General features: G+C 40.9%; 1 protein-coding gene across 1 annotated transcript in view; it reads left to right on the top strand.

The window, feature by feature from the left end:
- engase (endo-beta-N-acetylglucosaminidase) overlaps positions 1–12747 on the top strand; it is a 74815-nt gene that overhangs the window by 52374 nt on the left and 9694 nt on the right. Inside the window, exon 13 of the mRNA XM_063074404.1 lies at positions 5637–5751. Within this exon, the coding sequence (XP_062930474.1) occupies positions 5637–5751 (115 nt within the window). The remainder of the gene's footprint in view (positions 1–5636; positions 5752–12747) is intronic.

Here is a 12747-nt window from a genome sequence, read left to right as displayed (position 1 = left end):
CCTCCTTAAACACCCTCAATGATCGGGCCTCTACAGCTGTACGTGGCAACGAATTCCATAAATCCATGACCCTCTGGCTAAAAGAATTTCTCCTCATCTCTGTTTTAAATGTGTACCCTCCAATTCTAAGACTGTTGCCTCTTGTCCTGGACTCACCCACCAAGGGAAACAGCCTTTCCACATCTACTCTGTCCAACCCTTTCAACATTCGAAATGTTTCTATGAGATCCCCTCTCATTCTTCTATACTCTAATGAATACAGTCCAAGAGCCGACAAACGCTCCTCATATGTTAGCCCCTGCATTCCAGGAATCATCCTCGTAAATCTTCTCTGAACTCTCTCCAACATCAGTACATCCCTTCTTGATGGCTTTCTTGCAAAGTTTGCACACAATGTGAAGCTAGTTGGAGGGGCAGTTAATTCTGACAAAGTAGCAAAGGTACAGGAGGACTTGCACAGATTAAGAGAATGGGCAAAGAAGTGGCAGATGGAATACAGTGTCAGGAGGTGTATGATCATGCACTTTGGTAGAAGAAATGAAAGGGTTGACTATTTTCTAAATGGAGAGAAAATACAAAAAACTGAGACGCAAAAGGACTTGAGAGTCCTTAAGCAGGATTCCCTGAAAGCTAATTTGCAGGTTGAGTCTGTGGTGAGGAAGGCAAATATAATGTTAGCATTCATTTCAAGAGAACTAGAATATAAAAGCAAGGATGTAATGTTGAAACTTTATAAAGCACTGGTGAGGCCCTACTTAAGAGTATTGTGATCAGGTTTGGGCCCATTATCTTAGAAAGGATGTACTGAAACTGGAGAGAGTTCAAAGGAGGTTCACGGAAATGATTCCAGGATTGAACGGCTTGTCATGTGAAGAGCGTTTGATAGCTCTGGCTCTGTATTCTCTAGAATTCAGAAGAATGAGTCGTGACCTCATTGAAAGCTATTGAATGATAAAAGGCCTTGATAGAGTGGATGTAGAGAGGATGTTTCCTATGGTGGGAGAGTCTAAGACCAGAGGACACAGCCTCAGAATAGAAGGACCTCTTTTTAGAATGGAGATGAGGAGGAGTTTCTTTAGCCAGAGAGTGGTGAATCTGTGGAATTCTTTGCACAGCTAGCTGTGGAGGCCAAGTCTTTATGTGTATTTAAGGCAGAGGTTGATAGATTTTTGATTGGTCAGGGCATGAAGGGATACGAGGAGAAGGCAAGAAGGGTTGAGAGGAAAATTGGATCAGCCATGACAAAATGGTGCAGCATGCTCGATGGGCCAAGTGGCTTAATTCTGCTCTTATATCTTATGGTTTTATGGTCTAATGTTGTTTGTAGACATCATCCTTGTTAAACATTAAAACCACCTGACTGGAAAGTAGTGGTGGGCATTTAAAACAAAATCTCTGTGGCCATCATCCTAGGGAAAAAGTTGATTCTTAAGTTGGAATTTTGGTCCAGACCAACTAGGGAAATTTATGAATTTTTATATAGTTGTATTTCTTTGATGTATTCAAGACTACAAATTGACACCTTTAATCGAAAATTCAGTGATGTACTCTTATAGTAAGCAATTGGTGTTTAAAGTATTAGCAGAAATCCTCCTTATTAACCATTGAATTTGATTTACTGGGGTCAGTGATACCATTAGTTTTACACATAACACTTGCAGGATGAGGGGCCTTGCTATGTGCCTGCTCACGTTGGGCAGTCTCTGAAAGTTTGTCCTACCTTGATCTTAAACAATCTGCTGGAAGAGGTGCTGGAGCCAGATACAGTTACAGTACTTAAAACGCATTTGGAATGTACTAGGATAAGGAATGTGAGGAGCAGTATGGGGCTACCCCGCGGTCGGCATGAGCAAGGTGGGCTGAAAGAACCTTACTCTACGCTGTACCATTCGATATATTGAACATGACTTTTGCAAGCTTCTAACTATTGGTTAATCTCTTAACTCCACTAAATTCTTCAATAAAATGGTTGTTGGAAGCATCATCTATAACCAAAACAATATTTTTAAAACTTTTATGACAACCAGAACTGGGCACAATATTCCAGTTGCGGTCTCTTAGCTGTAACATGAGGTCTCAACTCCTGTACTCAATGTGCTGTATGATGAAGGCAAGTATACTACATGCCTTTGTCATATTGTCTACCCATGTCACCGTTTTCAGGGTACTCTGCACTTGTACTCCTCAGTCTCTCTATTCGGTGTGTTTAAAATTCCAAAATACATCTCTTCACCCTGGTCCAAGATAAATTCCAAATGCCTACTGTCACAGTTCATCTAGCTATTGTTGTACATTTGAACAACCACCTTCATTGAAATATTAAAGACACCTGACCGAAAAGTAGTGGGAAGCATTTAAAGAACTCTCCATTGCCATTATCCTGTGGGAGAAGTCGCCAGAACTTGATCCTTTAGTTAATATTTTGGTTCAGGCAGACTGGGAAAGTTTGTGAATTTTTATGCACCCCATATCACTAATTGTAGTATCATCCACAAAGTGACCCAACGCAACACCTGCATCTAAATCAATAATATACAAGATAAACAACGCAAAGCCCAGCAGTGATCTCTGGTACACTGCTGATTATAGATCTCCTATATGGAAAAACAACTCCCTCCTTTTTTTTGTGCCCAATTGACTTGCTCACCCTGGATTCCACACGATCTCACCTTCCAGATCAGATTATCATGTTAGTCTTTGTCAAAAACCTTGCTTAAGTTCATTTAGACCATGTCTACCGCTCTGCTCTAGTCATTCCTCTTGGTCACCTATTGGGAATAAAAATACTCATGATTGCTCCTTCTGTACCAGCTGGGATTTCCTGGTTTCTGGCCAATTTAGTTTCATTTCCCTTTCCTGCACAGACATCTTCATCTATGGCCTGAAGGGTCTCAGCCTGAAACGTCGACTGCACCTCTTCCTAGAGATGCTGCCTGGCCTGCTGCGTTCATCAGCAACTTTGATGTGTGTTGCTTGAATTCCCAGCATCTGCAGAATTCCTGTTGTTTGCCCTGTATGTTCTACGTTGGTTTGTCCTTCCAACGTGCAATACCTCACACTTGTCAGTATTAAACTCCACCTGCCATTTTTTAGCCCATTTTTCCAGCTGGTCCAAGTCCCTCTGCAGGCTCTGAAAACCTTCCTCACTGTCTACTACACCTCCAATCTTTGTATCATCAGCAAACTTGCTGATCCAATTTACCACATTATCATCCAGATCATTGATATAGATGACAAATAACAATGGACCCAGCACTGATCCCTGTGGCACACCACTAGTCACAGGCCTCCACTCGGAGAAGCAATTCTCTACCACCACTCTCTGGCTTCTTCCATCGAGCCAATGTCTAATCCAATTTACCACCTCTCCATGTATACCTAGCGACTGAATTTTCCTAACTAACCTCCCATGCGGGACCTTGTCAAAGGCCTTACTGAAGTCCATGTAGACAATATCCACTGCCTTCCCTTCATCCACTTTCCTGGTAACCTTCTCGAAAAACTCCAACAGATTGGTCAAACATGACCTACCACGCACAAAGCCATGTTGACTCTCCCTAATAAGTCCCAGTCTATCCAAATGCTTGAAGATTCTGTCTCTTAGTACTCCCTCCAATAACTTACCTACTACCGACGTTAAACTTACTGGCCTATAATTTCCCGGATTACTTTTTGATCCTTTTTTAAACAACGGAACAACATGAGCCACTCTCCAATCCTCCGGCACCTCACCTGTAGGCAGCGACATTTTAAATATTTCAGCCAGGGCCCCTGCAATTTCAACACTAGTCTCCTTCAAGGTCCGAGGGAACACCCTGTCAGGTCCCGGGAATCACTTAAATCTCTTGACTTTGGATGGCTCTGCCTTGTCAATTGTTAACACTGAGCCGAAGAAAGTAATTGCAGCCACACGGATCGTGTGTTGGCAGCAGGCTGGTTTTAACATAATCTAGTACATCACCAGGGCAGTATGAAGGAATGCCACATTGACCAAGGTGAAATATTGACTGAATGTCCCATCTGTCTTTAGGTGGATGATATGTATCTGGCGGTATTATTTAAACCCGATCATGGAAGTATTTACTCCTTGACTAACACAAAATGAATCCCTCCCCAGATTTATTGAGAGCTTTAATGGGACCTTGTTTGCATTGGTTGGTATGCTTACTTCTAGTAATAATATTTTAGAGATTCACTGACAGAAATTTGATTTAGGATGTGTTGAGGATGTAGAAGATGCTCTATGTGTGTATACCCATTATTATGTTAGGAAATGTGCATCTGCCTTTGAATTATTTCACTAAAGCAACCATTAACCTGGATTTAACCCTGTGAAACCTAGATATCACAAGATCATGACTTGTACAAAAAGACAATTTTTCAAAGGTCACTGTTAATTAATAATCTAATCTGCGTTATCCCACGTGACATATTGAAATATTTTCCCAAATTGCTTTTGGTCTTCCATGTGTGTGCAGAACTACATTATAGTCTGATTCCCCAAGGATGAGTTTGCCTGAAGAATTTTCATCAAAGGTCATGTTATGGAGCTGGTTAAACCCTCTAACTTTGTAGCTAATTAAGGGCTCTGGTTATTTAATACAAGGATTTGCATAATGCATTTTCTCTTAACTTCTCTTCCCCCTGTACTTTGAAATAAAAAGTTGGAGCAATGCAGTGTAAAATCACAATTGAAGTCAATGAAGGTTAATCATAGCTTATGGCATTGTTTCAGTAAGTGTTTGTATGAAATCCTGATTGGTGCCATATATCAAAGTCCAGCAGATATCCTGGGTGTCCTTTACACTTTGATGGCCCGTATTCACTTGTGACTTCAGAAACACACATCATTCTTTTCCTCAATAGATATTTCATAACTGTAATACAAGTCAACTGGACTTGATCCTCATCTTGAGAATAATATTGGTCAGCATCACACATCACTGTTGACCATTTGGGTATTTTGTCTGTGCCGACCCTGAAATAAAATGAATATTTTTCATGAATGATGACTTGTATAGAAGCCAGAGTGCTTCATCTGAGCCAGATCTAATACTTGCTGCACAAATAAAAGTGAAACACACAAAATGCTGGAGGAACTCGTCAGGTCAGGCAGCATCTTAGGAAAGGAATGAAGAGTCGATGTCTTGGGACCTGATGAAGGTTCTCAACCTGAAACATTGACTCGTATTCCTTTCCATAAATGCTGCCTGATCTGCTGAACTCCTCCAGCATTTTGTGTGTGTTACTCTGGATTTCCAGCATCTGCAGAATCTTTTGTGTTTCATGTGCACAAATAGAAGTTTTTTTTTCTTAATTTGCTATTGCCATTTAGCCACCAATCTTTAGTTTTTCTCCTTACCTCTAGCCTGCCATTATGCCTCCAGTATGACTATTAATGACTTCAATTTTAAGGGCTGTGGTAATGTTCTAGGCACCGCTCCCCAGTGGTTATGCTTTATTTGTGAACCCAAGCTGGAGGCCATTACGAATGCAGATGATCATCTTCTCTGCCAGTGTACACACATAATTGAGAATGTTGCCTTAGTCAGGACTAGTTAATAGCAATATTTTAATCATTGTGCATTAGAAAACATTCTTTGGTGTAATTAGTAACTGGTTGTTCCATCACTCAGCTGCTTTCTCTTGGAGCTGACAGAATGCATTCTTCAGGACTTCTCTGTCAGCATTGCCCGTGAAGTGAAGGATGACAAGGACATGCAATTTAAATGCAGAATCGGAGAAATCAAGGTAACTTAAGGACTTTTTTTTGCCATGGTATTAAAAAAATAAAACAATTGAAAGCTCATGTTCCAATTATAGAACTTCCATTGCTGTTTTGTTTGCTGCTGCAATGCTTGTACTCGAGCCATTGACTTTACAGATCTTGTTTATGCAGTGTCTATGGGTACTTAATCTTTGTAGCTGTTGTCAGTTAAAAGGCACTGTATAAATATAGGAATAGTTCTATTTATTCTTTTTTACCCTCTGCAAAATCAAAGGATTTCAAATTATGGCCATGCCATTGGTCTGACTTAAGCCCTCATTTGTTTCTCTTTACACAAAAAATAAGGTATATACACCAGGGTGTAATTTCATACTGTCTGACTTGTGTAGTGCTTGAGGGAAGGAAGGCATTTTTGCAAATGCTGAGAAAGATTGAAAGTGTTAAACATTCTATTGATCAGATGTGACACTTGGGGAAGGTATAGGGAATGGATCATTTGATTACATCATCATATGACACCCAGGCAATTTAACTCAATTTAAAAGGATACTGTGGGAATCGGTGCCCAGCAAATCATTTATTTCCAACTTGTTCTACTCTGTGCACAACTCTCATATACAAAATAAGTTTACTGCATCGGTTTAGGATTCTTCTTCTGAAAGTTCAAAGGCTAAAATGAGAACAAAAAAAATTGCGTTAGGTCTGATGTAGATGGAAACCTGGCAACACAAAACAGAGAGAAACTGAAAAATTAAATAGAATTTTACTTTCTGAAGCTTAGTGGACCGCTGTACATTTTCTATACGTCATTAATGGAAGGCAATTGACTCATTTTATTTCTTCACTAAGAGGTTCATTTTAACACCTATACAATTTTATAGAAAAAGGGAGAAACTAAGAACAGTGTAGGTGAAGAGATTAGGACTTAAAACTTACACTTAATGAAAACATAAAACTCACATTTAATGAAATAAAACTGCCTCAGCATTTTGAAAAGGATTACGACACCAAGTAGCAACCTGAGTTTTAAAAAAAATCTTTTATACCTGTCCTTACAGTGCATAAGATTATTAGAATGGCACAATGCTTTACAATATCAGTGACCCGGGTTCATTTCCAACAGCTGTCTGTAAAGAGTTTGTGTGTTCTCCCAGCGACTGCATGGGTTTCCTCAGGTGCTCTGGTTTCCTCCCACAGTCCAAAGACGTACTGTTTGGTAGGTTAATTGGTCATTGTAAATTGTCTCGTGATTAGGCCAGGGTTAAATTCGGGGTTTCTGGTTGACGTGGCTCAAAAGGCCGGAAGGACTTACTCCGCACTGAATCTCCATAAATAAGTAAATTAAAAGTTCAAGCTTGTTGGATTGTATTAATACTAGCCATCTTGACTCTGACTTTCAGATCCGATAAAGGGTTCCTACTCGAAACGTTGACTGTGCGTGTCTTTCCAATAGATGCTGCCCAATCCTCTTGAGTTCCTTCAACACCTTTTGTGTTGCCCCTGGTGATCCTGCTCATTTTTGACAATGGGTACAGATTGGCTTACATCCTGGACCTTCTTTATGGACAAAATGCTGGAACTCTCAGTTTGCTGTACTTGCGGGAGGAGGAAAAGTGTTAACAGCTGAAGTTGTAGCTGAACTAGCCTTTCATTAGTTGTATTTTTTTTCTCATTTATTCAAGGAGCGTCATGAGCTGATTCATTAACTGTTTCTCCCTCCACCATTGCTGCCTCATGCTAAAGGAGCACTCCTAGCATTTTCTGTTTTTTTTTCTGATTTCTGGCATCTGAAGTTTTAACTTTGTCTCCCTAAGAGGAACTGATTATGATGCTAGTACCTACCCTTAGAGCCTTGTGGTGCCTCTCTTTGGTGTGGTTCTGTTGTAAGTATTATGTAGTTGCAAGTGTTATCCAGTGTTCTGTGCTCCATTGATTACAGTAAACAAGGCAGTAATGATCTGTGGTTCATTACAAGGTGTACTCAATTTGAGGAAGTGATTGCAAAGAACTGAAAGTTGCATTCACACATACACACACACCTTTCTAAAGCTGACTTTAATTGCTCATCCTGCTTTCTCTGAAAAAGCCACACTGACTGTAGTAGTGGAAAAAAATAATCCCACGATGCCATTATAGCCATGTAGTGAACTGAGCCCAGATGAACTGCTTCACATCTGAAGGACAGTGTCAGAAGATCATGTATTGCATTAAAGTTTCTATTGCAGATAAAGCAGGAAGTGAGGCTTTGCTCCCAAGTGGATTAGGCCCTCTGTATTCTTTTCCTTGACCTTCTTACAGAGTGGTTGAAGTTCCAATCAACTTGGCTGATGAGTACATCACAGTCCAATAATATACATTGTTAATTGACCTAAAATGCCAAATGAAAGCCAAAGTCATCACTGTACGGGCTCTACCTAGGATTAGCTCACGGTCCAGTTGAACAGAAGCCTAAGATCTTGGTGGGGCTTGAAGGAGCACAATAGAACTAGTGTTTTTTGGACTGGAAGCTGGCCTGATGCAACATAACCCAAAGCCAGGGAACATTATCCAGATGTTTGAATGCTAATCAGGTTCCACCTCAGGATAGATGGTCCACATGCTGACTGCTCACTCTCATTTCCAACCAAGTGAATTTCTAAAGTCAGAGCTTTATTTGTCACGTGTATCAAAACATAACAGTAAAGTACATCCTTTGCGTCAGCACCCAGCACAGTCTGAGGATGTACTAGGGCAACTTGCATCTGTCGCCATGGTGCTGCGACCAGCACAGCACGCCTACAATTTACCAACCCTAATCCGTACATACTTGGAATGTGGGAGGAAACCGGAGCATCTGGAGGAAGCCCATGTGGTCATGAGAAGGATGTACCAACTCCTTACAGACAATGTTGTGAAATAAACGCCAATCACTGGACTTTAAAACGCCATGCTGACCCCTAACCGCTCTGCTATCATGCAGCACTATCCTTTTCTAATGCTGGAAAGCTATGGAAAGGACATGGCTCTTTTGCTGGATTAGAAAAGCCATCTTGCAGTCTCTCTTTTAGATTAGGTTAAATTATGAGGACACGCAGTCCTCTTTTATTGTCATTTAGTAATGCATGCATTAAGAAATGATACAATGTTTTTCCAGAATGATATCACAGAAACACGTGACAAACCGCCTTAAAAACTGACAAAAACCACATAATTATAACATATAGTTATAACAGTGCAAAGCAACACCGTAATTTGATAAGAACAGACCATGGGCACGGTAAAAGTCTCAAAGTCTCTTGGAAGTCCCATCATCTCACGCAGACGGTGAACCTCCAGCGCCGCAAACTTGCCGATGCAGCATCCCGGAAGCATCCAACCACAGTCCGACTCCGAGTCCGCCCGAAAACTCCGAGCCTCTGACCAGCTCTCCGACACCGAGCACCATCTCTGCCGAGTGCTTCGACCCCGGCCCTGGCAACAGGCAATAGGCAAAGCCGAGTATCTGGGGCCTTCCCCTCTGGAGATTCTCGATCGCACAGTAGCAGCGGCAGCGATGCAGGCATTTCGGAAGTTTCTCTAGGTGTTCCTCCGTGCTTCTCACGGCTGTCCCCATCAAGTCAAGATTGTGCACGGCCCCCTAGTTAACACATCGATATCATTCGGAACGGCCGCGCGTGCTGCGTCGCGCCGTCATCTTCTCCTCCTCCCTCCTCCTCCAATATCTGAGGTGGCTTTTGAATTGCTGATAATACTCGAAGAGTCTTTGGCATACAAGCCAAAGAGACTGCTTATAGCAGAGCAAAAATTAGTGGGAAGTTAGAGGATTGGAAGACCTACAGAAGACAACTAAAATGGTCATTAAGAAAGTAAAGATGGAGTACGAAAGTAAGCTAGCCAATAATATTAAAGAGGGTACCAAAAGTTTATTCAGATACGTAAATTGTAAAAGAGGCGAGAGTGGATATCAGACACCTGGAAAATGATACTGTAGAGGAAATAATGGTGGACAACGAAATGGCAGATGGACTGAATAAGTATTTCGCATCAGTCTTCACTGTGGAAGATATTAGCAGTATGGTGGGAGTTCCAGGTGTCAGGGGTCATGAAGTGTATGAAGTGTGTGAAGTTACCATAACTAGAGAGAAGGTTCTTGGGAAACTGAAAGGTCTGAAAGTAGATAAGTCACCTGGACCCTATGGTGTACACCCTAGAGTTCTGAAAGAGGTTGCTGAAGAGATCGTGGAGGCATTAGTAATGATCTTTCAAGAATCACTAGATTCTGGAATGGTTCCGGAAGACTGGAAAATTGCAAATGTCACTCCAAGAAACAAGACAGGCAGAAGAAAGGAAACTGTAGGGCAGTTAGTCTGACGTCAATGGTTGGGAAGATGCTGGAGTCGATTGCTAAGGATGAGGTCTCAGGGTACTTGGAGGAACAAGATAAAGTCGGCTGTAGTTAGCGTGGCTTCCTCAAGGGAGAATCTTTCCTGACAAATCTGTTGGGATTCTTGGAAGAAGTAACAGGCAGGGTAGAAAGGAGAACTGGTTGATGTTGTGTACTTGGATTTTCAGAAGGCCTTTGACAAAGTGCCACACATGAGGCTGCTTAACAAGCTACGAGCCCACAATATTACAGGAAAGATTCTAGCATGGATAAAGCAGTGGCTGATTGCAGGAGGCAATGAGTGGGAATAAAGGGAGCCTTTTCTGACTGGCTGCTGGTGACATGGTGTTCCACAGGGGTTTGTGATGGAACCAATTCTTTTCCATTTTTTGTTAATGATTTGGATGATGGAATTGATAGCTTTGTTGCAAAGTTTGCAAATGATATGAAGATAGCCTGGGGGGTCAGGTAGTTTTGAGGAAGTAGAGAGGCTACAGAGGGACTCAGACAGATTAGGAGAATAGGCAAAGAAATGACAGATGGAATATAATGTTGGGAAGTGTACGGTCATGCATTTGCGTAGAAGAAATGAAAGTAGAATATTTTCTAAATGGAGAGAAAATACAAAAACTGAGGTTCAAAGGGACTTGGAAGTCCTTGTGCAGGATTCCCTTAAGGTTAATTTGCAGGTTGAGTCTGGTGAGGAAGACAAATGTAATGTTAGCATTCATTTCAAGAGGACTAGGATATAAAAGCAAGTATGTAATGTTGAGACTTTATAAAGCACTGGCGAGGCCTCAGCAGGTTTGGGCCCCATATCTTAGAACGGATATGCTAAAACTGGAGAAGGTTCAAAAGAGGTTCAGGAAAATTATCCCAGGATTGAATGGCTTGTCATATGAAGAGCGTCTGATGGATCTGGGCCTGTATTCTCTAGAATTCAGAAGAATGAGGGATAACCTCATTGAAACCTATTGAATGGTGATAGACTGGATATGGAGAGGATATTTCCTATGGAGGGAGAGTCTAAGACCGGAGAGCACAGCCTCAGAATGGTGAGGCATTCTTTTAGAATAGAGATGTGAAGGAATTTCTTTAGCTAGAGAGTGATGAGTCTGTGGAAGTTTTTGCTACAGAGAGCTATGGAGGCCAAGTCTTTATGTGTTTTTAAGGCAGAGATGGATGGATTCTTGATTGGTCAGGGCATGAAGGGATATGGGGAGAAGGCTGGAAACTGGGGCTGAGAGGAAAATTGGGACAGCCATGATAAAATGGACTCGATGGGCCAAATGGCCTAATTCTGCTCCTATATTTGATGGTCTTATAGTCTAGATACTTGAAGACCAATTAAATTATCTTTTCACCCAATATTATCAGCAGTTAGTGAAGTTGGCATCAGAGAAAACATTATGTAAAGATGGGCATTGATTAAGCAGGAGGTAGTGCTTGCTACTTTTAGAAGCAATGATGTAGGAGATTCTCATATTTGTGCAAAAGATTAATATAGCATCACATGGGTGACACGTAAAAATGTTATCTTTTTCAGAAGTACAAAATTCGGAGAAAGAAGCCTTAATTCCAGTTTATAGAGAATGTCCACTGTTGTGAGAAATAAAATCACAATGATTTACTGATTTACATATATTGAACTTTATCTGTAGACCAATCTATTTTACCTTGCATGATACAGTTGACTGCCATGTTTCAGTTGTTGGATTAACTGAAATACACCCCTGCTGAAATATAAAAATTTCAGAAGCCAAATAAAATTCACTAGCTGCACAGAATGAGTAGGTGTATAGACAGTTTTTTTTTTGCAACTTACATTTATAGATGCATGAGTAACTCATATGACATTGTTACGGAAGTTCATGATGTGGATTTCTTGGAGTGCATCCCACCAAAATGTGGTGGTTGCCTGTGAGAAACACAGGCTGGCAGGTGATAGGTGAATCCAGGTGAGGGGGATTGTAGGTGAGTGAGGGAGAGGTGGGATAAAAAGTGGAAGAGGTAAAGGGCTAAAGAAGAAATGGTTGCCTATATTGTTTCACCAAATGTAGTATCCTTTGACTTGCTCTGGTCAGAAAAGAAAAATGTATGCTTTTTTAGAATACAGCACACTACTACAGAAACTATGATACTTTTTTTTCCTCTGATATGTGCTAAAGCGGCCTACTGCGTACAAACAAATAGCTCTATCATTTGGTGCAGATAATCTGTTTTAGATATATTGTTGTGAAATAAGTATTTTCCAGTGCACAACATCTTTCCTAAGTGCATCAAATGATATTTGATGTAGTATTCCTTTACTTTCGCACATCACAAGAACGTAAGAAATAGGAGCAGGAGTCGGCCGTCTGGCCTGGTGAGCCTGATGTGCCATACAATAAGACCATGGTTGATTTAGTTGTGGGCTCGGCTCCACCTACCTCCCTTTTCCTCATAATCATTAATTCCCCTGCTGTGCAAAAATTTATCTAACAGTGTCTTAAATATATTTAATGAGGTAGACTTTACATAAGAGAGCAGGCTGTGCCTTTCTTTAAAGTCTAATCTGTGAGGTTACACTCTCTCTATACTCTAATTGAACTTGGTGTATAAAAAAGTTCTTTGAAATTATAAATTAACCAAATCTAACTGTCATAATTAAGCAGCA

This window comes from Mobula hypostoma, chromosome 22 (assembly GCF_963921235.1).
Source record: "Mobula hypostoma chromosome 22, sMobHyp1.1, whole genome shotgun sequence".
NCBI classification, from domain to species: Eukaryota; Metazoa; Chordata; class Chondrichthyes; order Myliobatiformes; family Myliobatidae; genus Mobula; species Mobula hypostoma.
This window is presented reverse-complemented; position numbering and strand designations above follow the sequence as displayed.